This window comes from Bubalus bubalis, chromosome 3 (assembly GCF_019923935.1).
Source record: "Bubalus bubalis isolate 160015118507 breed Murrah chromosome 3, NDDB_SH_1, whole genome shotgun sequence".
NCBI classification, from domain to species: domain Eukaryota; kingdom Metazoa; phylum Chordata; class Mammalia; order Artiodactyla; family Bovidae; genus Bubalus; species Bubalus bubalis.
Genome location: NC_059159.1, coordinates 30,069,236 through 30,097,067, shown reverse-complemented (window position 1 = coordinate 30,097,067; position 27,832 = coordinate 30,069,236). Strand labels below are relative to the sequence as shown.

Below are 27,832 nucleotides of genomic sequence, written 5' to 3'. Positions count from 1 at the left end.
TACTGAATGTTACAATATTGCTTCTGTTTAATGTCTTGGTTTTTTGGCCACAAGGCATGTGGGATCTTAGCTCTCCAACCAGCGATTGAACTCGCATCGGCTGCATTAGAAGGCGAAGTCTTAACCACTGGACTGCCAGGGAAGTCCCACACGGATGCATGACTTATTGAATAACTAAAACCAAAAGGTATTGACTGAGGACTGCAAGACTCTAACCAATTTATGTATCAACGAGAGTAAGATTTAAGAAAAGGTCACCAATTTCTGCAGGATAGGAAGGAGAGCTGTTATAACCCAGTAGGATCATGAAACAAATCTATCTCCACAAGCAGCAGTGATGTCATGAGTTTTGCAATTCAAATTTCTTAAAAGTCAATAAAATTCAAAAATTTAAAATTCAGTTTGGAAATTAAATTCCTACACTGTGTAAATCCTATGATTCAAATGTCTGACAGGGTCTCCAGAAACAAGTCAAGTGATGCTGAAATAATGTGCTCTTGAGACAGGACCACCAGACAGGGCAAAGAGGAAGAGGCTTGCCTTGACACAGGTCATGGAAAAGACCCAGAAGTTATATTTCCAGTGAATCCCAGAAGGGATTTCAGGTTATGTCCTCAGAACCCACTGAGATACAGTTTGTCATTTGCCTAAAGGCCTGATGTTAGTAAAGAACTGTCTGCCAATGCAGGAGACACAAGAGACGCGGATTTGATCCCCAAGTCAGGAAGATCCCCTGGAGAAAAAAATGGCAACCCACTCTGGTATTCTTGCCTGGGAAATCCCATGGACAGAGGAGCCTGGCAGGCTACAGTCCATAGGGTCACAGAGTAGGACACGATTGAGCAAGAATAAGGACTAAGGACACTTTTAATTTTAGGGAACAATCTGTTGAAAGGAAGAGAAAGTGATCAGAGGGGTAAAAGATCTGGAAACCACAAGGAAACTGGGAAACAGGATGTGAAAACACACATATTCCCGGGGGACCCGTGAGAGCTACTCCTAAGTGTGTAGACAACTGCCCTTTGGATAAGGAATTAGACACGTCCCCACCGTCCAGGTGGCTCCAGAAGAGAGGTGCTAGGGCCATCCGCTGAGGTCATAGGGACTAGGACGTGGACCCTATGAAGACAGTCCTGCAGTTCTCGCTGTGCCCAAGCCAGGAGAGCTGCCTGTGAGGTAGTGAGCTCTCCGTCACAGCACAGCTGCAAGGCCCATCAGACGTGGGCATGAAAAGCCACTGAGGCTGTCAGACTCTCCCTGCTCACAAATGCAGTTCAGCTTGTAGTTTATTCCCTTACACGCAACACCTGTGATCTAAGGAGGAGGGCAGTGTGGGGTAGTGGTTAGAAGTTCGATGTCAGGTTTGAATCCCAGCTCGGCCACTCACTCGCCACATGACCACAGTGACCCTGAGTGAGTTCACTAACCCCCTGGACCGCAGCCTGCCCGTCCACCAAGTGGGGGTGGTTGAGCACCTCCCCATGGGGCTGCCAAGAGGGTCATGAGGGCTGAGGCTCAGGAGGCGCTCAGAACAGGGGACGCGGGAGTAAGATAAGATTAGTGATTGGTTCTGATTCCTCTGCAGTCTTTCTGGTCGCTCTGAGGTTGCCTGATGACCACCTCTGGGTACAGCATGCGGTCCACCCAAGCAGACAGGGCGGGATCATAAGAATATGGTGAGGGGGACTTAGGGTTTGAGGATTACTGCAAACAAGGGGACCAGCACAGTGAGGAGCCCAGGGCGGCAACCAGAGACCCTTCCCCTCATCCTCACACGATTTCTAAAGCCAGCAGGCGCTGGCACAGACCCCCAGTCAGTCTTCCAGTGAAAACTGCCACCTGTGTGTCAGCACAGGTCTGAGACCTGGATCGGTGTCTAGGCAGCAGCCTCCACCGGGGCCGGCCCTGGCTTCTCGGGTTCCTCTCCCAGATCCGCAATCCGGATGGCACTGTCCTTCTTGGAAAGCCAGAAGGCTGGGTAGACGGGCTCCGAAAACTTACACTGGAACCTGTGCAGCAGTGTCAGGGTCTCAGGCTCGACGCTGTAGAAGGAGAGGCCCCCGCCGGGGAAGTCCACATAGACCCCCAGCCTCTGGCAAGCGTTGGCACTGAGCAGGGTCTCCGCATCGCTGTGCCATGCCCTGAACCCCTTCCCGTCCCAGTGGAGGCTCCAGGAGAAGTCGTTCCCGGAGATACAGCTGTTGCGCTCTTCGCCCTTGCGGTCAATGCCCTGGCACGTCAGGCCCACATAGACGCCTGCTCCCGAGAGCTCCACCTCGAAGTAGTACCTGTGCAGGTACAGGCTCTGCTGGGCCAGCACCTGCCGCCAGTGTGAGAACCTGCTGGGCAGGTCGGGGTATGGGTGCTCCCAGGGCGCCGTGTTGGTGACCTTGCGGTTGTCCTCCTGCAGCCGGAGGTATCTGTGTGCCGTGTCGGGGTCGAAGACAATGTCACAGGCATCTGGAGGGGGACATAGAAGGTCAGGGGCTGACAGCTGACTCACACCTAGCCAGCCTCCAAGGGATGAGAAGACATCCATCCCTCTGTTCCCTGTCTACCCAAGTTCCGTTCCCTCCCGGAGAAGAGGTGGGTGAAAACCAGGAAACAGAACATAAGCGGGACTCTGTGACTTACAGTAATTGTAGACTTGGTCTCTGCCCCTGGCTCCTAGCACAGAGTTCCCTGTAATTTCCTGAGTGGTAACAGCAGTAGCACCATCTTTTGTTCTAATGTTTGGTCTTTGACCGGCTTCCCAGGCAGTTCAGAGGTAAAGAACCTGCCTGCCAATGCAGGAGACGCAAGAGACTAAGTTTTGATCTCTGGGTCAGGAAGAGCCCCTGGAGCAGAAAACGGCAACCTACTCCAGTATTCTTGCCTAGAAAGAATCTGCCTCCAATGCAGGAGACACAGGTTCAATCTCTGAGTCAGGAAGATCCCCTTGGAAGAGGAAATGGCAACCCACTTCAGTATCCTTTCCTGGAAAATCCCATGCTGAGACCAGTTCCTGACACAGAGCTCCTGAAACCCTTGTAATTTCCTGGGTTAAAGAAATGTCTTTTTTTTTCTTAAGAGGTAGAGTTTGGGGGGTTTCGTTTTGCGTTTATTTATTTATTTGGCTACACCAGATCTCAGTTTTGGCATGTGGGATCTAGTTCCCTGACCAGGGATTAAACCTGGGCCCGGTGCCTTGGAGCTCAGAGTCTTAGCCACTGGATCATCAGGGAAGTCCCAGTGTCTTTTGTTCTAACAAGGTGACTCTGTGTGTGGAGATGGGGGGGTGGAGCTGGCTGGTCACCAGATGGACCAAGTCATGACCAACTTCTGCTTGGATCTTGCAGCCCTAATTCCTCTTCTCTTGGGAAGAGAGATGGGCTGGAAGTGGTTCATCACGCTTGTGGGATAAAGCCCCCATAAAATCCCAGTAGTATGGGGTTCTGAGCACTTCTAGGCTGACAAACATCCACACCAGGCAATTGACCCCACCTCCATGGGGACCCTCCCAGCCCTCGCTCTGAGCATCTCTCCCTTCCTCTGGCTGCTCATCTGTGTCCTTCATCACATCCTTTGATGAACTGGAGAACATAAGTGTCTCCCTGAATTCTGTGAGCTGTTCTAGCAAATGCTCAAATCCAAGGAGGGTCCTAGGAGCCTCGGATTGTAGCCAAGTCGGACAGAAGTTGTGGGTCCTCTGGGGGCCCCATAATTGTGACTGGCATCTGAAGCAGGGTCCGTCTGGTGGGCTCTGACACCATCTCCAGGCAGATAGCATCAGGACAGTTAAATCCTGGGATGCCCAGCCATGTCTGGGGGAATTGCTAGGTGGGGATGGGGGGAGGGGGCCTCACTCCCATACACGTGGTAAGTGGTCCCAGATACCTTTTAACAAGTCACCCCCACTTCCTTCCTTCCTTCTTGAAGCTCAAACTGCTTGCCATTTACTGTATTATTTGTTGAACTGAATCAAGAAATAAAATTTACTGATGGGCTCATGTTTTCATTCATTTGACAAACATGTCCTGAAATTCAGGTGCTTTTCTATGCAGTGTTGGCAAGGGTCATACACCCACATCTGATTCACTCATTTGTTCAAATATTTGACCACTATTTAGCAGGGGATGTCTCAAGCAGTCCCCCCACATGTACACAGATATTCTCTTCCTGGCCCCAGAGGACACCTCCACACATCCAAATGCTCAAGTCACACTCCAGGTTATTTTGACATTTCTCTTGGCCCCATCCTCCCTCATTTTGCCCCTCAACTCACACTGGAAGCCCCAAGTCCCACCTAGAGACCCCGTTCACCTCCATCCAAGCCACCTCTGAATCTCCCCCAACGCGTGCAGCTCCACGTCAGTTGGCTTCTTGTATCAACTATGTGTGCGCATGCTAAGTCACTTCAGTCATGTCCGACTCTTTGCAACCCCCACGGACTGTAGCCCACCAGACTCCTCTGTCCATGGCATTTTTCAGGCAAGAATACTGGAGTGGGTTGCCTTCCCCTTCTCCAGGGGATCTTCCTGACCCAAGGATCAAATTTGCATCTCTTATGTCTCCTGCATTGGCAGGAGGATTATTTTCCATCACTCCAGCTGGGAAGCCCCTATATTAACTGTATTATCTGTTTATAAAACATAGATATGCTGCTGTCAGGAAGCACGAAGGATAAATAAAGGAAACTGGAAACCAAGAGGTCCTGGGGCAGACGAGGAGCTGTGGCAAGAATAGGGTCATCAAACCCGAGGCTCCACGTCAAGACCAGAGCAAACAGGGTTCAGGAGTTGGCTAGGCAGAGCTCACCCCCAGAAAGCAAGCAGAAGTGGGGTTGAACAGTGAGTTCCAAAGAGATTAAAGTCAGAAAAATGAGCCTTGATTACCCAGACATGTCCTTCCTCTCTTGGGAGATGAGACCTCCCTGTCTTGTTAACCATGAGCAAGTATTGATTGGAAATAAGTGTTTCTAAAAATGCTGACAGACCAGGACACTTCCGTGTCAGGACAGGACAATGGGCTAGGTAATTCCAGCCAAGTCAGACTTAAAAGGGAGCCACCTGGAAACCAGCCAGGATCTTCAAAGGGGCCAAGGTTGTGAAGGACACAGAAGGACTAAAGGACTGGACACAGACTGAAGGAAGCTAAGGAGACCAGAAAACATCTGTGACTCTGGACTGGACTTCCAACCAGAAAAAGGACACTGGGAGCAACCCTGGTGAAATCTGAATAAAGTCCAGCCAGCAATGCTCACTTCCTGATTTGGTTCAATGGACCATAGTTATGTAAAGTGCTCACATTTGAAAAAGCTAGGTGAAAGGTGTATCAGAATTCTTGGTCCTCTTTTGTACAATGTTTTTTTTAACTTTGAAATGGTTTCAAAATTAAAAGTTCTAATTTTTTTTGAAATTCAACTTATTTAAAATTTAAATGTACCATTTGGGGATAGACCTGAACTTGCAAGAACCTGAAACCTGCTGAAAGATGGTATCCTTGCTTCTGAAGCATCACATGCACACCCACACCCGGGGAAAGCAGGGCGGCTCACAACTTACACTGGAGGAACTGCTGCCTGCTGCAGGGCTCGGGTTCGGAGGTCCGATGTCTGTGCTCAATGACAGCACACACCTGAGTTCTGATGTCGTACTCCTCTAGAAAATCAAGAGTTGTAAATGCTCACCTGTCCAGGTGGGCAAGAGAATCTAAGGAACAGGAACCCCCCACTTCAGTTGCTCTTCCCTGGACCTCCTGGGGAAAGTAGGGACTAGACACCAGTCATGCTTCTGAGAATCCTGCTCAATGGACCACATCGAAGTAAAACCCACTGAGGAAAGATCCCAGCCTGACCTGGGTTTCACTTGAAAGCATAGGCATCAGTGACCTCGGAAGTTAGTCTGCACTTGAGTGGAGATGCAGGCCAAGTGCATACCGAGACTATGTTTTCTGAAATCAGTTGTAAGTTAACATCATCAAGGTACATGTGTCCACCAGCTGCACGGTCCAACCAGAGGATGGCTCTGAAAATGGGACATTCTCTCTGCCCCTGTTCTGTTCTCCCTCTCTGACTCCCGCCTTCCCCGCCAACCCCTCCAGAGATGTCACAAGCCCTGGCGTCTCACCATCCTTGGAGAACTCCCGGAGCTTCTCTTTGTAGCTCTGCAGCAGCTGGATCAGGTGGGCAGTGGAGTCCGTGATGACCTTGTGGATGCCTGATAGCTTGTCCTTGAGCCCTATGTAGACGCTGGGGAAGGCGCCGTCCTCCATGTTCTTGAACTTGCAGTACTCCTGCAGGAAAAGAAACACAGCGGAACTTGCCCTGGCTTCCTAAACAGGGCTGTCCTACTCAATACAGCACCTTCTGCATCTGTGACATGGGCTGATAGGGGCATGTACTTCACAAAATGTAATGGGTCCAGCTCAGCACCTGACCACATAGAAGGCATCTTCCACGACCTGGTCTGGCCTCCCACTCTGGGCAGCCCTCCCTCCTACTCCTGTTCTCTGCTGCTCTCTGCCTCATTTATCAACAGGGTGGTTGCCTTGCCACATCCACTGCGGACCTAGCAGAGTGAGGGTCTCTCTGGCTCCAGCATCGCAGTAACCCATACCTCCAGGAACAGCACGGGACTGCCAATGGCAGCGATCCTGTCCAGCTCCTGCCTGGCCTTCTCCATCTCTGCACTCCTGTACTCCAGGTGGGTCTTGATGCCATTGGCCTGGCCCAGGGCAGCTTGCTCCTTCTCCTCCAGGAAGAGCATCACGTCAGCCTGGGCCTTCGTCACGGCAGCACGGAGCTCCCCAAACTGCTCTTCCACCCTGGCCTTCACCTCCGACACTGACACCTAGTGGCAAGAGGGTGGGCGAGCATCAGTGAAAAACCCATTAGTGATTAGTGAAGCATCAATCAAAGCTCAACACACAGAAATGTAAACCCACGCATGCGTGCTCTGTCATGTTCGACTCTGTGACCCCACAGACGGCAGTCCGCCAGGCTCCTCTGTCCATGGAGTTTCCCAGGCAAGAATACTGGAGTGAGTTGCCATTTCCTCCTCCAGGGGATCTTCCCCACCCAGGGATCAAACTTGCGTCTTCTGAGTCTCCCGCATTAGCAGGTTAATTTTTAACCACTAGCGCCACCTGAGAATCCCAATATAAACCCAAGAAACCCTCAAATTAGGGAACAATTTCCTATTATAAAAGAAAGCCTTTATTCTCATTTGAATCCTGGGTTCCATGAAACAAGGACTCCCCGGGCTGTGAGTCCTTATTTACTCTTCATTAACTTTGTCTCTCATCCATTGGACGAGACTGTGCACTGTCTGCTGAGCCCAGCTCTGACAGTCAGGTTCCTCTTCAAGTCTGTGACATCAGTCTTCCTGCCTGGACAATGGACCTACTCAGTGTACTTGATAGTCATATTTCTTGCAGTAAATTAATAATTTGGCTTCTTTGTACAAATCAGTAGCATGAATTTGCTTTCTCGGCACTTCATTACGTCCAGCTAAACTACCCACCAAGGAAATTAAACTGTCCAGCAAGGAGATCAAACCAGTCAATCCTAAAGGAAATCAACCCCGAATATTCATTGTAAGGACTGATATTGAAATTGAAACTCCAATACTTTGGCTACCTGATGTGAAGAGCCAAATCATTGGAAAAGACCCTGAGGCTGGGAAAGATTGAGGGCAGGAGGAGAAGGGGACGATAAAGGGTAAGATGGTTGGATGGCATCACTGACTCAATGGACATGAGTTTGAGCAAACTTCAGGAGATAGTGAAGGACAGGGAAGCCTGGTGTGCTGCAACCCGTGGGGTTGCATAGAGTCGAACACGACTTAGTGACTGAACAACAAACTGCCCACTGGATCCATCGGAGCTGAAAGCACATCCTCTGGTGTCTGGGCCAGGCACAAAACGTTTAGGGCATGTGAAGGTGGCCACAGCACCTGAGCATTGCAGGACAAGCCTACCTGTGCAGAATGGAATGCCACATCCAAAAACATATACAACTAACTCCACGTGATGAACAGTAGGGATTTGCCTGATGGCACCTGTGTATGTGGGAGTCTAACCTTCCATATCTTTAGTAAATGCCTTAGTCAAGGTCATATTTACAACTTCAATCCACGTTGTTTTCAACAGTTTCCTCTTATCTTTGGTAGTTCTCAGGTACTGGTGCTGACAGGTGAGTGGGTGGATGGATGGATGGATGGTTGAGGGAGGGATGGATGGATGGGTAGATGAATGGATGGAGAGGTAGAATCATTCTTCATATGCAAAGATGCTGCTGCTCCTAACTGCCAATGGGTGCACATTTTGCATTCTTCTCTGAGTTGTGGTTATTGGCTTGGCACTGGTGAGAAGCTTTTGTCAAACTGTTTGGGTCCACTTAGAGTTTATTATGGAAAGTGGTCAGAAACCAGAGAGACCAAAACTAAGTAGCCTGGCATATCATTATGGGACTTCCCAAATGGCCCAGTGGTAAAGAACCCACCTACCAATGCAGGAGATGCAAGAGACTTGAGTACAATCCCTGGGTCCAGAAGATCCCCTGAAGGAGGGCATGGAGAGCCACTCCAGGATTCTTGCCTGGGAAGTGCCATGGACAGAGGAACCTGGTGAGCTAAAGTCCACAGGGTTGCAAAGAGTCAGACTGAGCACACACACACCATTGGCCTTATCAAGTTGCTGTTGTTGTTTAGTCACTAAGTCATGTCCGACTCTATGCAACCTCATGGACTGTGGCATGCCAGGCTACTATGTCCATGGACTTTCCCAGGCATGAATCCTGGAGTGGGTTGCCATATCCTTCTCCAGGGAATCTTCCTGACTGAGGATTCAAACCCGAAGTACCATCCACAAATCCAGCCGCTCTCACCTCTCTTTTCCGTCTGCCAGGACTTAGGACAGGCGAGAATCGCATGCGGAACACCCTCTCATGGTGGAAGAAGCCAAGATTATGCATAATTTCTGGAGCTCTAGCTAACCACCCACCTCGATTCCCACATATACCATTTGCTCCTGGTCAAAAAAGCATATGCAAATATACAAATAAGCCAGAGCTATCACAGGACTGGAGGAGGGCATGGCAACCCACTCCCGTATTCTTGCCTGGAGAATCCCATGGACAGAGGAGCCTGGTGGGCTAAAGTTCATAGGGTCGCAAAGTCGGACACAACTGAAGCGACTTAGCATGCACGCATATCACAGGACTATTTTGCTTCTATTCTCTATTGTTAAAAGTGAATCACTTGCCAGTTTTCAAACTTGAACTAATTTCACGGCAAATCCCAGCGACAAGGTGACGCCACCCTACAGTGTAGCCAACCTGATCTGTACCCACAGTTTCCATCAGATGATAAGACATAAGGGGCCTGTAGACATGGAGGCCAGGCCTGCGGACGTGGAGGCCGGGCCTGCAGCCGAGTCCCACAGTTCCGGGTGGGCCTGACTGAACCAGCAGCAGCAGCCAGCCAGGTGTGTCAAAGCCTGGCAGGTGACCCCAGCCAGACTTACCAGGACAGATTTATGGTTTGCCTGGAGCCTGGAGATGGCATTTTCATTCAACTTGAGTTTCTGCTCCAGGTCTAACTGGGTTCTCCGAAGCTCAGCCTAAGAAGAGGAAAGGTCAGCAGCATTAGGGAGGAAGGTGCCCAGGGCACCCGGAAGGTCCCCGGGAGCAACCGTGCCACCTGCCCTTCTTCCACAGAAAGGAAAGTTTGCCTTGGAAGCCGCTCTCGGGAGCAGGCTGGGCGCCCTCCGTGGAGGCAGAGAGGGTCCACTGTGCGCCAGCATTACCAGCTGAATCTCCTCCTGTCATTGCAACCATGCCCACAGCAGGTAAACACGCTGTCTCCATAGCACAGGTGAGAAAACAGAGTCACGAGGGTCACGCAGGTGTCAGTGGAATTAACAGGGCCATCTGGCCCTAGAACAGGCTGACAGGGAGCACAGGGGCTTGGAGCTGGCGGTGGAGGGGGACCCCAGGGTTTCACCTTAGCAGCCAAGACTTTGGGACAAAGTTGACTTAATGCTTCCACACTTGCATTTCTTCACTGTGAGGTGGGGAGAGCTAGTGTTCAATTCACAGGGTTCCTGTGAGGACAGGAGGCAGCGGGAAGTCTGCAGAGCAGCTGGCACTTGCGGGTGCTCCATCGGTGGCAGTGGCGTCATTGACTTGGTCATTTTACTGGTGCCTCCTTGGCTGCTTTCCATCACGGAATCTTCTCTCCTGGACGCAGGCAGGGCAACCCCTCCCCACCGAGGTGAGTGCCCACATGAGAACTCTGGGTTTGCCTGCTTTGACCCCCACCCCCCGCCCAGCCCCACTCCGCCTCCCTAAGAACGCTCTGCCCAGAACCTGACAAGACAGGAAACCAGAGCCTTTGTGAACTTCAAAGGCCCCCGTCACTTTCTGCCTCCACAAGGGTGTGAGACAGCGGGAACAGAAGGACAGCTTTCGCTGCTTTCACAGCAGCGTGTGTCAGCACTGAGTTCTGAGTCACTTGCCCTAACAGGTCTTGGACTGGTGGGGAGCACCTGACGCATCTCCCCTTCCTCCCACAAAAGCCCGTGGTAATCCCAGGCCCCAGGGACAGAAGCCCAGGTGGGCAGGGGACCCGCCTCACTCTGCCAAAAACAGGGAACTTCTGATCAGGCTCCCGAGTCCTGACTCAGAGCCTATGGGAGTCCACTGACTTCCCACGCCTGGAGTAGGGGGAGCGGGGGAGAAGGAGGGGATCTGGCCTATTTGGGGGAGATTGTGGAATCCTGGTCTATCAGAAAGGCTTATCCAATGACCCGCTCCAGGTTGGGCAGGGGGAAGGACATGAGGTGCTTGTTTAAAAGATGGTGGGAGACACAACAGAACACACTAGCAACAGCCAGACACGAGAACATGTTCAAGGGGTCAGCCCCAGCTGACCCAGGGACCCAGGAGACCCCCAGAGTATATAGGGAGGGGTTTCTCCCCACTGTCTGCAGACTGCCATTAAAGGAGAAAAGGACTCCAAAGTGCCTCATGGGGACCTCTGAGTCACCCCACCAGCGGGCACTCCCGCTTACCCATGACAGGCGGGACCACTCGGGCAACCAGCACCTCCAGTTATTCCTGTTCCTAGAAAATGACGGGGCGCCTCAGACCCCGGCTCCAGGATTTCCCAAGACTTCAGCCTCACACACATCGCAGGCCAGGGCAGGCTCTGCACCAAAGCAGAACAGGGGTGCCAGTGAGCGTAAATGCCCCACATCCAGGGGCATGGAGAGCCCCGCCTGCCCTGGCAGGGAGAGAACAGATGCTGTGCAAAGGGCACCGTGTCTGTGACCCAACACCTGCCACTGGCGGGCTCCATGGCCCTCGTCAGACCCTCTAGCATCTCCTCTAGCGCCTCAAGAAAATGTTAACAGACTGTTTCTTGCCTCTTCCTCCAGGGCACAGGTGGCACCCGGCTGGGTGGCCGGGATCAGGTTAGAGATGCAAACTGGAACAGCAGAGGGAGTGAGGAGAGAGAAAGAAAGACATTCTACATGGTGTCAGGCACTCTGTGTGTCCCTCTGGGAACATGAAAGTCCCGCCTGGGCCCTGACTTCACTCCTCGGGAGGCTGGTCAGAGCCCCCTACATGTCAGTCCAGTTACATAAGGCAGCCTCCCTGCTCTCGAAGGCAGTAGAATGTTTAAGAAAAAACAAATTAGATAATACTGAGTCCAACACACTCTTCAGAAGTTCTAGAAGAAATTCTTCTGAACAGCCTCAAGCCATCCACCTTCTGGCAGCAGACGGCCATGAACAATGCTGGTTAACTGCTCCCCTGAGAACTGGGGACACTTGTGGCTCTCAGAACCTGGCTCTTGCTTCACCTTGAGACTGTGTCCACATCCCTACCCTGTCCTTAGCTTTCTGGAACCTGTGCTGAGGTTGGATGCAGTGACCTGCCACGAATGGACCTAAAGGTCTAAGATGGGGTCCAGCCCAGGCCTTCCCCCCTCCCAGGACCCCCACCCCTCACCTGCCAGGGGCTCCCTCCTCGGAACACACGGCTGAGCTTTTGTGCTGTCCCAGCCCTTGGACGTCTGGGGAGCCAGGGGCCTGCCTTGGCTTCCTGATTACAGCCCACACTCCCTGGGAGGGTGCAGCACACTGAGCCCATAAAAAGCTCTCGATAATGTTTGATAAACACAGCGAGGAACAGAATAGGACAGAAAAGCAGTCACAGAAGTGGTACAGACTTCACAACATGCACACAGGCAGGCAAGCATGCAACCTCACTTCCTGGCAGTGAGCCTGAGTTCTGAGAAGGTGAGAGGAGTTAAGACCAGCTTCTCTTGAAAGCTAAGGGAGAGGGATAGACTGTGAGTTTGGGATTCAGTTCAGCTCAGTCGCTCAGTCGTGTCCAAGTCTTTGCCACCCCATGCACTGCAGCTCGCCAGGCTTCCCTGTCCCTCACTATCTTCTGGGGTTTGCTTGAATTTATGTCAGTTATATATAGGATAGATAACAACAAAATCCTACTGTATAGCACAGGGAACCATATTCAATATCCTGAGATAAACGCTAATAGAAAAGAATATTTAAAAAATAATATGTATATATGTTAAAACTGAGGCACTCCATTGCTGCACAATGGAGATTGGCACAGCATTGTAAACCAGCTATACTTCAATTAAAAAAAAAAAAAATTTAAGTTAAGGGGCCCTGGGAAGTTGGCCCCAGGAAGGGGAAGAGGTGAGTCCCCAGAGGAAAGGGCTGGGCCCTAGGAGCCCAGCAGCACAAAAGAAATAGTCAGAGAACACCTGGAATTCCCAAATTCAGAGTTTTTGCCCACAGGCATAGCTGGAGAGCATAGGAGCCACGGAAGAGGCTCAGTCGGAGAACTGAGAAGCCAGTTGCTCTGCAGACCCTGTAGCTGACCAGGGTCCTGGCTGCGCTTTGTCCCTGTGGCTGACCCTCAGTTTCCTCTGCATGATAGGCTTGCCTGAGCAAGCAGCTCTAAACACCATCCAAAGTGACCTTCAGCAAGCAGCTCCAGCAAGTTCAGTCTGGCTGAAGGAAAGATGGAACTTCTGGAGCCTTACTTAGGTCTGTTAAGGCTTTCCAAATAATCCTGGTGGAGGTTGCATCCTCAAGGAACTGTGTCTTCTGAGCCGGTCTCCTGGCAAGAAATCTTTCGGCTCATGAGCAGTGAGGACCACCGAGAGAGAGAGAACTTATTGGGCACGCTCACTCTGAATTGAAAGCAAGGACACAGGGCAGAAAAGCAGAAAACTCAGACAAGCAGACCCGCAAGCAGAGGCAGTGAACAGGCCAGAGCCTAGATCTGGGGCCTGGGGCTACCCCACTGCTCCTATAATCACCACTGCTTTCAGCACCAAAAACTGTCCTGGGTGTCTTTGAGTTACCTGACACAGCTCCCTCCTGGGATGTCCGAATTTGGGGTTCTGCATATGTACTACATAAGCAGTCCCCAACTTTATTAGCACCAGGAACTGGTTTCATGGAAGAAAAGTCCTCCATGGACAGGGGGATGGTTTTCTGGATGATTCAAGCACATTACTTATTTCTATTATTTATTGTGTACTTTATTTCTATTAATGGTAAAGAATCTGCCTGCAATGAGGGAGACCCAGGTTCAGTCCTTGGGTTGGGAAGATCCCCTGGAGAAGGGAATGGCCACCTACTGCAGTATTCTTGCCTAGAGAATCCCACGGACAGAGGAGCCTGGAGGGCTACAGTCCATGGGGTCACAGAGTGCACACAACTGAGCGACGAATACTTATTTCTATTATTACATCAGCTCCACCAAAGATTGTCAGGTTAGATCCTGGAGGTTGGGGTTCCCTGCACTAAACAACTCTCCCTGCTCAGAATGACAACTACTCAATGTCTCTGTAACACACCCGCTTACACTACATTTAAAATTCATACTGTATCTATGTTGCTACAGGCACAGAATTAATGAAAGGAACAAGAAGGAAGAGTATATGATGGTGTTTACCTCTGAAGAGGAGCTTTCCAGGTGGCTCAAAGGTAAAGAATTTGCCTGCAGTGCAAAAGATGCAAGTTCGATCCCTGGGGATCGATGTTATTCCCATGTAGAGTTATTCCCCTGGGTTGGGAAGCTCCCCTGGAGAAGGAAATGGCAACCCACTCCAGTATTCTTGTCTGAAAAAATCCCATGGACAGAGGACCCTGACAGGGCTACAGTCCGTGGGGTTGCAAAGAGTCGGACACGACTTAGTGACTGAGCATATATACTTCTGAAGAAGGAGATGGGTGGATCCAGGATGGGAGGGAGATGTTTTCTGGTAAAATCTATTGCAGTATTTAGTGATTGTTCCTCTGTGTGTATGTACATGCATTCCTTTTCCAGCTAAACAAGACAGAATTCAGATATTATACCCTGAACAAGGGAAATGCACTCTGCCTTCGACTCTTTACTACATGTATGGCAGGTTTTTGGTGCATTTAAAAAAAATAATGTTATAATATTGTGACCTTGGAGGCCTTCCTTGTGTCCTTCAGTGGGTGGCCTTCCAGAAGCTCCCATCCCTCACTCCATGACTTAGTCATCTGTATGAGTTTGGACAAATGTGGTGGGAATGAAGAGTCACCGCCTCGTAGTTATCCCAGGACTGAATGGGGAAATCCCAGGGAAGCATGTTGCATGTGGCAACGCTCCAAGACCAGTTTTCTCAATTACCTGGAGCTCTGTCCTCTGACCTGTCTGTTGATCCAGAGCCTCCTCGTGGCCGTGAACGTCAGGAGTGGGTGGAAAGGGCCAGCTCCCCTGACCGGATGTTTCCTGGCACTAGAGATGCTGGGAACAGTCGACAAGTGGATTCTAGAGCTGGAAATGGTGACTCACTGACATCTGGGACACAGAACTTTCCAGAACTATTCCCACTAACACCAGATAAAATCCACACTTAAGGGAGGACGTGGAAGAGGGACCCTGCTAGGAACCTGCCCCTCCCAGGAAGCTCCTTCTCAGCTGTCTCGGAGCCCTGGGCCAAGGCGCTGTGCTCAGCGCCAACAAGGGAGCTGCTCAGCATCTGAACACAAGAAATGTGGCACAGGACTTCCCTGGTGGTCCAGTGGTTAAGAATCCACCTTTCAATACAGGGGACAAGGGTTCGATCCCTGATCAAGGAACCAAGATCCTACATGCAACTAAGCTGGCATGCTTCAACAAAGGTCGAACGCAGCTAAATAAATAAACATTTTTTAAAAAAGAAAGAAAGAAAGAAATGTGGGACAAAGTTCAACTGCAGTCCGCCCCCACCCCGCCCCAGAACCTAAGTGCTCGAAGGAAGTCCAAGTAAGAGAAACAAAGCATTTAAGTCCGTTCCCAAGAATTCTCCAGGCTCTCAGCTTTAGGGCAGAGAAAAGCCAGTTGTTCCAGAAACAGTTTCCCTATCTGATGGGAATAAAATTACAGGCTATGAGCACAGTGTTTCTGTCTCTCCTGATGCCTCTATCTGATGACGAGGTTTATTTTCCCTAAGGGAAGCGGTCCTTGACATTGTCTAGGAGGGACATTCCCAGTTCTATGTTATCTCAGCCCATCTCAAGGTCTTGAATTTCATAGCTGGCACCTCCAGAGGGGCCCTGTCTCCCGATATCTCTTTTGGGATAAAGGGAAGAAGAGAAATTAGGGGGAAATTTTGGCTCTTTTCTCTAGAATTTCTGCCAAGGTTTACATTTCATTCACTGCTACTCAGACATGACCAGAGGGGAACACCACTGTCCTCAGTCGTACACCTTGTATCCCCCACCCCCAGACACAGATCAGCACTGAAAGCTGAGTGAGAAACAGCAGGAAACTAGCAAGAGGAGTGACAGACGGACAGGGAGCATTTCAGGGCCAGTGGGGCCAGTGGGGCCAGAGTGAGCTACTAAAGCATCCAAAGCCAAGTGCAAGAGACATTCAGGCTGGGCGTACCGCCAGGTAGCAAGGCTGAGAGAAAGCAGCCCCAGGAGCCTCAGCAGAGGCCTGGCGGCCTCCCCACCTCCCTCTCCCCCAGACCCCAGCACTCACCTCCTTGTCCCTGCGGGCGGCGTCCAGGGAGACCAAGGCGTGGCCCCTGTGCTCGGCCTGGCTGCACTCCTCGCAGATACACTGCCCGTCGGGGCCACAGAAGGCTATCAGTGGGCTGTGGTGGGCGGGGCACACCCGCAGGTCCCGGTCCCTGGCGGGCTCCGTCAGCTGGTGGCCGTGCAGCCTGCTGTTCTCCTGGTGCGGCCGCAGGTGCTCCGGGCAGTAGTTCACCATGCAGGTCAGGCAGGACTTGACGGCCCTCACCCTGCTGGCCCCGAGACAGAAGTCACACAGGATCTCCTCCTCCTCCTCCAGGCCCTCTGCCTTGGGAGCTCCCTGCCACTCAGAGCCCTGTCCCCCAGTTTCCCCTGGGGGGCTCCCTGGGGAGCCCAGGTTCTCTTCTTCTGCAGGACTGGCCGAGCCAGAGTCTGGGCTGAGAGTGGCCGGAGGGTGAGCGGGGACCCCGCACAGCGGGCCTGGAGCCATCAGATCCAATTCAGCCATGTAGACAGTCTGCCACTGCGGAGCTGGGCTTCCTCTGCCTCTGGGCCCAGGATCTGGAGCCCCAGTCAGACAGCAGAACCACGCCCAGAGGACTGCAGCTGCGGCAGGACTTTAACTGTTTCCTCCCCCAGAGGCAGCTCGGTCGCTCATTACTCCAATGAGCTGGGAGGACGGCCAACTGTGATGGCCACCAGGAAGCCCGGGTCCTCGGGCTCAATGGCCCAGGCTCCGGCCCCTCCTCCAGCCCAGAACCGAAACAGCTATTCTTCTGTGAATCATTCGTACCCCCACCCCCACCCTATAACCTCAGCCAAGGCAGGTCAGTCTGGAAAGGACCGGAGATTCCTGAGATCTGCAGTCACAGCCGATGTTGCTTTATGTAACTTGACAGGTTCGACTTTTTTGTCTTGAACTTTTTCTTTCCTGGGACCACACCACATAGCATGTGTTCAGTCGCTAAGTTGTGTCTGACTCTGTGACCCCATGGACTATATCCCACCAGGCTCCTCTGTCCATGGGATTTCCCAGGCAAGAATACTGGAGTGGATTTCCATTTCCTCCTCCAGAGGATCTTCTTGACCCAGGGATCAAACTCGCATTTCCTTTGTCTTCTGCATTAGAAGGCAGATTCTTTACTGCAGAACCACCTAGGAAGCCCGCCAGATAGCATACAGGATCTTAATTCCCCAACCAGGTATCAAACCCAAGCCCCCTTCAGCAGAAGCACTGGACTGTCAGAGTGAAAGTGAAAGGGAAGTCAATCAGTTATATCTAATTCTTTGTGACCCCACAGACTGGAGCCTACTAGGCTCCTCCATCCATGGAATTTTCCAGGCAAAAATACTGGACTGGGTTGCCATTTCCTTCTCCAGGGGATTTTCCCAACCCAAGGATCGAACTCGGGTCTCCCACATTGCAGGCAGATACTTTACCATCTGAGCCACCTGGGAAGCCATCAAGGTAGTCCCTTCTTTTCAATTTTTAAAGGGACCCAAAATGTAAGGACTTAAGCAATAGGGCAGCCCTTCATCCCTTCTCACCTCTTAGAATAGGAGGGACACAGTTGGGAACAAGATCTGTGTCTCTGACCTTTTGCACATAACCTTCTCCATTCCAGGAGAAGGGCTTCGGAGGTGGGTCTTGTAGTGGCGATCAGGAGGGTCAGGAAGAACTTGTCTCTTTCCACATAAAACTAAGCAGACAGCCCTCTCGGGCTGCACAACCTTCCCAGAGGCTCCTAGAGATGGCTGGTTCTTTACCCACTTATTAAGGTTTTCCTAGATATGATGAGGGCTTCCCATGTATCTATGTGGTAAAGAATCTACCTACTAACGCAGGAGACATGGGTTCAATCCTTGGGAAGATCCCCTGGAAAAGGAAATGGCTACCCACTTCAGTATTCTTGCCTGGAGAATCCCATGGACAGAGGAGCCTAGTGGGTTATAGTCCATGGGGTCACAGAGTTGGACAGGACTGAGCGACTAAACAATAAGATACGGTGATAGGTTTCCTCCAGCTACACAGATTGGCTGATTAAAGCAACAGAAACTTATCTTCTCCCAATCCGAGAGGCCAGAAGTTCAAGATCAAGGTCTGAGCAGGGTCGGTCTCTCCCGAGGCTCTCTCCTTGGCGTGCAGATGGCCGTCTTCTCCTGTGTGCTCACATGACCTCTCCTCTGTACACACCTGTGTCCAGATCTCCTCCGTTTATAAGGACAGAAGTTAGATTTGGATGAGGGGCACCCTCATGACCTCTCTTAATTCCCTCTTGAAAAAGCCCAGTCTCCAAATTCAGTCACATTCTGAAGGTTAGGACTACAACATATGAATGGAGGGGACACAATTCACCACGTAACAGATGCCAGAGGATAAGACGTGAACATTTAGCTCCTTAGGGGAAAGATGGGGATAGACAGCAGACGAAGCATCTACCAGGTGGTCATCATGGAACCAGGATATTCCAAGGCACCTGGCCCCCATCTGTATCTGTTCTACAGCTCCCCACTGCCCAAGGATTTCTCCAGATACACTCAAGGGATTTGGAAAATTAATGGAACAGAGACAGAATGCAGTGGGGATGATCTGGTTTGCCCCTGAGATTAGCATTGGGGTAAGTCCAAGTCATGGCACCGCCACCCCCTCCCCCCCTCGCCATGGCTCTCCACCCATGTGAGTTCTACAGGATCCAAATAAAAGCAAACAAACCAAGAAGTCCTGCCTAGTGTAGGAGGACGGGCAGGCAGTAAAAATCTATGTCAGGCACAGCCCTGTTTTTTGTCAACGTGTACAGAGCATGCATGTCAAGATGGCCTAGACATGGTCCTTTCCAGCAACTTGAAGGTTCTTAAGTTTCCCCAACCTGACTCCCCTCTCCACTGGTGAAGACACCCAAGAAGAGGTTTCCCTGCATTTCATTCCATGGGTTTTTTCCCTAATCATTCTATTTGTTTATTTATTTTTGGCTGTGCTGGGTCTTTGTTGCTGCACAGGCTTTTCTCTACTTGCAGCGAGTGAGGGCTACTCTCTAGTTGCAATGCGTGGCCTTCTCATTGCAGTGGCTTCTCTTGTTGCAGAGGTTCTAGGGTGCTTGGGCTTCAGTAGTTGCGGTTCCTGGGCTCTAGAGCACATGTTCAGTAGTTGTGACACACGGGCTTAGTCTCCACGTGGCATGTGGGATCTTCCTGGATCAGGGATTGAATCCGAGTCCCCTGAATTGGCAGGTGGATTCCTCACCACTGGACCAGCAGAGAAGCCCCACTTCATGGCTTTAAATCTCCAGGTGGGAGGGAAAGGAGATGACTTCTCCTGGCCCAGACCGTTCCTGGGATTTTAACAAATAGGGTTGCTTTCCTTTCTTTCTCTAGATGACCTGATTCTGGAAACTGAACTGGTCTACTCACATGCCAGGAGCCTCTGATCTTTCTGGGGAGAAGGAGAGGAGGTAACTGCCCAGCCCGACCTGTTCCACAACCTCAGGCACCAGCCCGAGGGCACTGAGCCAGCCTCTCCTTCACGAATGGTCACCCTGACTGCCCCTTCTCTCCTGCTGACAAAGAGGGCAGCCCGCGCGCTTGGTGCCCATTGGAGTCCTGAGCCAGCAGACACTCCACAGCAGCATGGAGAACAGGAGACCTGACATTCCTATGCCAGCCTGACCTGGGAAAATCATTTGTCCTCTCTCAGCCTCAGTCTCCTAATCTATGAAGTGGGCAGGCTGGCAAAGCCAAGGCCGGTAAACACATTCCCGGTTTGGCTCTCGGGGCAACTGTGCTGCTGTACCTGAGATCTGCCTGACCTTGTGGGAAAAAGTGCTGTGGTCTAGTCAGGACGTCTGGCCTGGGCTCGGGCCTGGAGAATGCTGACCGTCTGGAGGCCTCTGGTCCTCTAAGGACCACAGAATTCATCTCAACTTCTAAGTCCCCTTCACCGCTGGGCCTGATGCAGCTTCTTCCAGACAACATTGCTACCTGAGCTCCAACCTGACCTCCCAGGGCTGTAGGGCATTCCATCATGCCCCAGGCCTGCTGGTGCAATGCTCCAGCACCTCAAGATTGGGGCTAATGCCCCACGTGTCTCCTAAGCCCAAATTCCCTACTGACCCAGCGTGCCACATTCACCCCCTCTCTCCCCTGTGCCCCAGGTGCCCCAATATTCTCAGTCACAGTTCCCCACTTCCCTGCCTTAACTGAAGCTCATACATGCTAAGCCTCTTCAGTCATGTCCAACTCTCTGTGACCCTGTGGACTATAGCCCTCCAGACTCCTCTGCCCATGGGATTATCCAAGCAACAATACTGGAGTGGATAGCCATTCCCTCCTCTAGGGGATCTTCCCGACCCAGGGATCGAATCTGCGTCTCTCACATCTCCTGCATCGGCAGGCGGGTTCTTTACCAAGCTCGGCTTTTCCCAAAAGTGCTGTTTCTCCCACTGCCCCCCTCCCCTTCCCAAGAGCCCTGCTGAGGTGGAAGTCCCCTATCACAATGTCCAGACCACCCTCCAACCCTCTCATCACACCTGCTCCTTTGATGTCAGATGGAACCCCACATATTTTTCTGGGCTTCAAAATCACTGCAGATGGTGATTGCGGCCATGAAATTGAAAGAAACGCTTACTCCTTGGAAGGAAAGTTATGACCAACCTAGACAGCATATTAAAAAGCAGAGACATTACTTTGTCAACAAAGGTCCATCTAGTCAAGGCTATGGTTTTTCCAGTGGTCACGTATGGATGTGAGAGTTGGACTATAAAGAAAGATGAGTGCTGAAGAATTGATGCTTTTGAACTGTGGTGTTGGAGAAGACTCTTGAGAGTTCTTGGACTGCAAGGAGATCCAACCAGTCTGTCGTGGAGATCAGTCCTGGGTGTTCATTGGAAGGACTGATGTTGAAGCTGAAACTCCAATACTTTGGCCACCTGATGTGAAGAGCTGACTCATTTGAAAAGACCCTGATGCTGGGAAAGATTGAGGGCAGGAGGAGAAGGGGACGACAGAGGATGAGATGGTTGGATGGCATCACCGACTCAATGGACATGGGTTCGGGTGGACTCCGGGAGTTGGTGATGGAGGGAGGCCTGGCGTGCTGCAGTTCTTGGGGTCACAAAGAGTCGGACACGACTGAGCGACTGAACTGGACTGAACTGGAGCCCCACATCTCCACCCTCTCCTGTCCTCCACGCCAGCCTCTGACCATTCAGCCTCACATAATACTAATGTTTTTCTTCTTCACAAAACAAACATAATTTCCTTCTTCCCTGAATCACATCTGCCATTGGGGGCCTCAGGGCCAAGCTGCAGCTTGGTTTTCCTTTCTGGAACTGAGGGAGGTTTCCTGCCCAGAATTTGAGCCCCAGTGGTAGGAAATGAGTCAGCAGGTAGGTAATGGTTAATCCTTCATGGGTGACTCTGTGATGAATAACCCCACAACCTGACACTCTCCCTCAGGGCCACATGAACAGCAGCGCCAACACACCCCTTCCCGGTTTCTGGGTTTAAGGTCATCCCCCTGAGGGAAGAGCTCAAGAGGAACTTTCTCCACCCAAAGACTCTTGTCTGGCAGTTTCAGGATAAGGAAGCCTCTCAGCCTTTTCCCTAATGAAACAGCTTCAAAACTCTCACTGAGGACTTCCCGGGTGGTCTAGGGGTTAAGAACCTGCCTGCCAGTACAGAGGACGTGGGTTCAATCCCTGGTCTGAGGAGATCCCAAATGCTTCGGGGAGACTAAGCCCATATACCACAACTACTGAAGCCCGTGTGCCCGAGAGCCTGTGCTCTGCAACAAGAGAAAGCGCCACAGTGAGATGGCCGTACACCAAAACTAGAGAGTAGCCGCCATTGCCGCAACTAGGGAAAGCCTGTGCACAGCAACAAAGACCCAGTGCAGCCAAAAAAAAAAATAAGTAAATAAATACATCTTTTAAAAAAAATCTCACTGAATATTTCTCATATGTGTCTGCTGAACTGTGATTTATAAACCTAGCTAACACTTGTCTGTCAAAAATTAGAAAGCGGACTTCCCTGGTAGTCCAGTGACTAAGACTCCACACTCCCAATGCAGGGGGCCCAGGTTTGATCCCTGGTCAAGGAACTAGATTCCACATGCCACACTAAGAGTTCACCTGTCCCAACTAAAGATTCCACTGCAGCAAAGGTGGAAAATCCTGTGTATCACAACTAAGACCTGGCGCAGCTCAATAAATAAATATTTTTCAAAAAGAAATTAAAAAAAGCAGGCATCAGACTGAGATAAATAAGAATAATATAATAAACAATCATACATCTGAACTTGACCCATCTCTAGGGATAATACTTAATGGAGGCTGTGTCCTTTCCCCTTTTCTGGAACTGGCAGTCTTATCTTTAATAAGTGGGGTAGAGTTATCTGGAAGAGTTACACCAGTCCTCCAAATTCATTTTGCAGCTTTTCTGGTGAAACCCCAGCATCTGAGAACCACAGAGATGGAAGCTGCACCATCATTCCTCCAGACACCAGCCCAGACTTCTCCTGCCACCTGGGGATGTGGGTCCAGTGAACTTTCCAGCCTATGGTCACCATCAGCAAACTGGTCCCCAGCCCTGCCTTTCTCTCAAGATGAAAAGACGGCCTCTTGGATCATTCTGGTAATTTGCAAACTAAGAGAACAAGCTGCAGAAGAGAAGAGACTCAAAGGGTCTTTGCTCTAAGTCTCAGAGCCGGATGGCTGTGACTACCCCAGCCCCTCCCCAGCCTCACCCCTACCCCTGGTCCCTTTGTTGGGTAGTGACTGGTCCACTTGGGAAGGAGGGGCGGTCCTGGGGTGCTGCACATGCTTGCTCTTCACAAAGATGGGGGACACACATGTTGGTTCAGGAAATAAGACTGTGAACCCAACAGGGTGCTTTGCCTTGCTCATGAGCACCTACCACAGAGCCTACAAAACTCATGCTGATGGACAGAGAAAACTGGCCGAAATCAGCTTTCACTGTGCCTGGAGTGACAGACCTCCTCCGACTTAAGGAAGCACATGGGTCACTTCCTGCCTCATCCACAGAAGGTCTGGCCCTGGGCTGTTTCCAGGTCACTCTTGTTTGCCCATGAGGTGTGGTCACGATGCACCCCTTGATCAGCAATCCTCAAGCCACGCAGGCTCTCAGGGCCATAATTAGCTGCTGGACCTGCCAATAACTCCCATGGGAGCTTTCAATGCCCTGGAAACAGGGAGCCCAGGATCTAGGCCACACGCTCCAATCATTCCTCATACATTCCTTACCCAAGAGCATGACGCTTTATGTGGCAGGTGGCTACTACATCCCTTAAACTGTGCCCTGTCCAACCTACATAACTCTAAGAACCATGTGAGAAAACCCAAAGTAACTACACAAACTAAATGCTAGTCCCCTTTACAGCTTAGGCATAAAACAGCCAAACAACCTATTCTGACCAAATGAGTAAATCTTTTAAAATATAGAACAAATGCTCTTTCCCACCCTGGGGATGGAAGATGGGTTCCAATTGAGGCTCACCCCAGAGGTCCCAGGACAGCTGCGGCTTTGGCCAGTTTCCTGGACCTGGGACAGCTGCACAGCCCCCAGTCAGAACTGGCTGGGACACCACACATTCCAAGGAGCCCTGTTCACTTTCCTAAAGGTATTTCAGGCCAAGAAGTCTTTCTGGGACTTCCCTAGTGGTACAGTGGATGGCAGTCCACCTGCCAATGCAGGAGACACAGGTTCCACCCCTGGTCCAGTAGGATTTCCATATGCCGCAGAGCAACTAAGCCCATATGCCACAACTACTGAAGCCCTCGCACTCTAGGGCCCGCAAGCCACAACCACTGAACTGTGTGCTGCTCCTACTGAAACCCACACACCCTAGGGCGCATGCTCTGCAACAAGAGAAGCCACCACAATGAGAAGCGCTCCACAATGAGAAGCGCTCACACCGCAAGGAAGAGTAGCCCCTGTTCGCTGCAACTAGAAAAAGCTCGTGCAGAGCAACAAAGACCCAGAGCAGTCAAAAATAAAATTTAGAAAGTTTTTTAAAAAAAGAAGTCTATCTGTTTACCTCACCTGAACAGTCTGAAAGAATGTAGAGCGAGGACCTGTTCCAGGAAGGGAGCTGTCACCAGAGATAACTACAGTGAGAACTAGGTGTGGGACAGGGAGGAATCCAGCCGAGTCAGCATCCCATTGACTCCACTGGCCCAGCAAACACTTGTTTACCAAACATTCACTTTTCCATCTTCTTGTAAACTGACTTCCTCCCCTCTGAAATCCCAAACCACTACCCACAACATCCTCTTTTTGTCTTTAACTTAAAAGTGTTGGTCACTCATGTGTCTGACTCTTTGCAACCGTATGGGCTATAGCCCATCAGGCTCCTTTGACCATGAGATTTTCCAGGCAAGAATACTGGAGTGGGTTGCCATGCCCTTCTCAAGAGAGTCTTCCTGATCCAGGGATCAAACCCAGGTCTCCTGCACTGCAGGCAGAATCTTTACCATCTAAACCACCACAGTTGAAGATGGTATTTAGAGTGAGGGTTTCGACCATTTTGGTAAGTTGCTCAGTTTTCCTGGGTGTCTCCCAAGTACACATATTGTTATTAAACTTTTACTGATCGCCTCCTGTTAATTTGTCTCGTTTAACTCTCAGACAAGCCAGAAGAACCCAGATCAGTTCAGTTCAGTCGTTCAGTCACGTCTGACTCTTTTTGATCCCATGGATTGCAGCATGCCAGGCTTCACTGTCCACCACCAACTCCCAGAGTTTACTCTAACTCATTCATGTCCATTGAGTTGGTGATGCCATCCAATCTCACCCTCTGTCATCCCCTTCTCCTCCTGCCTTCAATCTTTTCCAGCATCAGGGTCTTTTCAAATGAGTCAGTTCTTCACATCAGGTGGCCAAGGTATTGGAGTTTCAGCTTCAGCATCAGTCCTTCCAATGAATATTCAGGACTGATTTCCTTTAGGATGGACTGGTTAGATCTCCTTGAAGTCCAAGGGACTTTTAAGAGTCTTCTCCAACAACACAGTTCAAAAGCATCAATTCTTTGGCACTCAGCCTTCTTTATAGTCCAACTCTCACATCCATACATGACTACTGGAAAAACCACTGCTTTGACTAGATGGACCTTTGCTGGCAAAGTAATGTTTCTGCTTTTTAATATGCTGTTTTGGTTGGTCATAGCTTTTCTTCCAAGGAGCAAGCATCTTTTAATTTCAGTCACTATCTGCAGTGATTTTGGAGCCCAAAAATATAGTCTCACTGTTTTCATTGTTTTCCCATCTATTTGCCATGAAGTGATGGGACCAAATGCCATGATCTTAGTTTTCTGAATGATGAGTTTTAAACCAACTTTTTCACTCTCCTCTTTCACTTCCATCAAGAGGCTCTTTAGTTCTTTGCTTTCTGCCATAAGGGTGGTGTCATCTGCATATATGAGGTTATTGATATTTCTCCTGACAAACTTGATTCCAGTTTGTGCTTCATCCACTCCAGCATTTCTCATGATGTACTCAGCATATTAGTTAAATAAGCAAGGTGACAATATACAGCCTTTCCCAATTTGGAACCAGTCGGTTGTTCTACATCCAGTTCTAACCATTGCTTCTTGACCTACATATAGAGTTATCAGGAGGCAGGTCAGGGGGTCTGGTGGTCCAATCTCTTTCAGAATTTTCCACAATTTGTTGTGATCCACACAGTCAAAAGCTTTGGCATAGTCAATAAAGCAGAAATAGATGTTTTTCTGGAACTCTCTTGCTTTTTCAATGATCCAATGGATGTTGGCAATTGGATCTCTGGTTCCTCTGCCTTTTCTAAATCCAGCTTGAACTAGAAGCTCACAGTTCACATACTGTTGAAGCCTGGCTTGGAGAATTTTGAGCATTACTTTGCTATCGTATGAGATGAGTGCAGTTGTGTGGTAGTTTGAGCATTCTTTGACATTACCTTTCTTTGGGATTGGAATAAAAACAGACCTTTTCCAGTCCTGTGACCACTGCTGAGTTTTCCAAATTTGCTGGCATACTGAGTGCAGCACTTTCCCAGCATCATCTTTTAGGATTTGAAATAGCTCAACTGGAATTTCATCACCTCCACTAGCTTTGTTCATAGTGATGCTTCCAAATGTCTTCCTCTCTGACAATGCTAAGATGGGGACAGTAAATATGAGAGTTGGAGGAGAGCAAAGGTGATAAAAACCATAGATGAATGTAAAACGGGAGCAAAGGCAAAGGTGGGAAAGTTCAGCCTGAAGAAATCCAGACAAACGTCAAGGAGGACCTGCTCTGACTTCTTACCACCCACCCTGGGTGTGTTCAGACTTCTGGGCTCTCTCCCCAGCATGACATCTCAGTCCCGGCATCTCAAAGCTGGACAGACCACGTCCTAAGAAAACATGCACCAGGGACGCTTCCTAGGTCAGGCAGGAGACAGTCTCAGGATCTAGGTTGTTGTTCATTGTTCAGTCGCTAAGGGGTATCTGATCAAGGCAGAATGTGCCTTAGGTCTACAGCCCCGACCACGAACAGGCAAACAGGGCTTCCACTGACCCTGAGGGTATGTGCTCCCCTCCCGCTCTGGCTTCCTGTGCGTGCCTTCTGGATCAGTGTCAGGTTTGAAACTGGATCCTCCCTGGGACCCATCCTGACACCCCTATGAACCTATCTTTTTGTTCCCTTCAACTGAGCATAGGGGCTTCTGAAGTTTCGTCTTTGAAATATCCTGTGGCTTCCTCTTAGGGACCAGGGAAAGGGTGTGTTCATTCTGCTCCCATAAACTAGAAACTCATGTGGACCCACAGGGCCAGGAACATCAGGCCAGGCCCAGGCACAGAACACATGCCCTCCAGGGTCGCATGAGAGTGGTGGGGATTACTGATGTGAGCCGTGGAGACTTTAGTTCCGGAACCACTGTTCATTCCAAAAAGTGAATGCATATGTTCCATAGAAAGTTATAAAAAGATCATAGGAGCTGGGTAGGACTGAAGGTCATCCACCCAACAAGGCTTGTTTGCTTCTGCCAAGCTGTTCTATTTGCTTTTCTAACTCATTCAAAACCAGTTACTCATTATTTAAAGGCATGAGGAAGGATCACAATATATTAAGTTTCTTAAAGGTTATATAAAATGGATTGTATACTACGAGACTATGTCAAAAGCACAGCTTTAGTATATGTGGGCCACTGCAGGAAACACGGGTTCCATCCCTGGGTCACGAAGATGCCCTGGAGGAGGAAATGGCAACCCACTCCAGTGTTCTTGCCTAGAAAATCCCATGGACAGAGGAGTCTGGTGGGCTACTGTCCATGGAGTCGCAAAGAGTCAGACACGACTGAATGACTGAGCAAGCACGCCACATCTACATGTAGAAAGCAGGAATGAAGTTATTCCAGGTACTTCATCCAGAGATGCATGAAGTTTTTCCAGGCAGTTGTGCTTTCTACCTGGAATGTGCTTTCCCAAATTATCCAACTTTTAAAATAACAACTCATACCATACATTATCATAAAATAGTATTAATAACTTTAAAAAATAAACCTGTTTGTCGACACGTCCCCTGTGGCAGCTCAGGGGTCATCTTCCAAGGACAGATGTCCAAGACTCAGGAATCAGAAGACAAGTCTGCACTCAACTCAGCCACTGGTTCATTAACCACGTTTGCATGTCATTTGTCATCCAATCCTTTAGTTTCTTCACCTGAAAACAAGAGTAGGACTTGCTTTGTCTAACTCTCAGGGTTACTGTAAGATTCTAAATTTTTTTTTTTTTTTTGAAAAGACGTGCTTGTCATTCTTAATAAACAACTAGATTAAGAATACA

The 27,832-nt window shown here is 50.1% G+C and overlaps 1 protein-coding gene across 2 annotated transcripts; it reads right to left on the bottom strand.

Moving 5' to 3' along the window:
- Nucleotides 1-849: 849 nt before the first annotated feature.
- Nucleotides 850-16,740, bottom strand: TRIM16 (tripartite motif containing 16). Of its 2 annotated transcripts, XM_045164825.1 has the most exons (8): nucleotides 16,025-16,161; nucleotides 9,984-11,189; nucleotides 9,712-9,837; nucleotides 9,505-9,600; nucleotides 6,597-6,830; nucleotides 6,108-6,273; nucleotides 5,544-5,639; nucleotides 850-2,460 (listed from the first exon to the last, which is right to left on the bottom strand). In XM_045164825.1, the coding sequence occupies exons 3-8, from the start codon at nucleotides 9,781-9,783 to the stop codon at nucleotides 1,877-1,879; spliced, it is 1,248 nt and encodes a 415-aa protein (XP_045020760.1). In that variant the 5' UTR covers nucleotides 9,784-9,837; nucleotides 9,984-11,189; nucleotides 16,025-16,161; the 3' UTR covers nucleotides 850-1,876. The 2 variants fall into 2 exon arrangements, with proteins under 2 accessions (XP_045020760.1, XP_006079506.3); XM_006079444.4 differs by lacking the exons at nucleotides 9,712-9,837; nucleotides 9,984-11,189 and having other exon boundaries at nucleotides 16,025-16,740.
- Nucleotides 16,741-27,832: the final 11,092 nt, after the last annotated feature.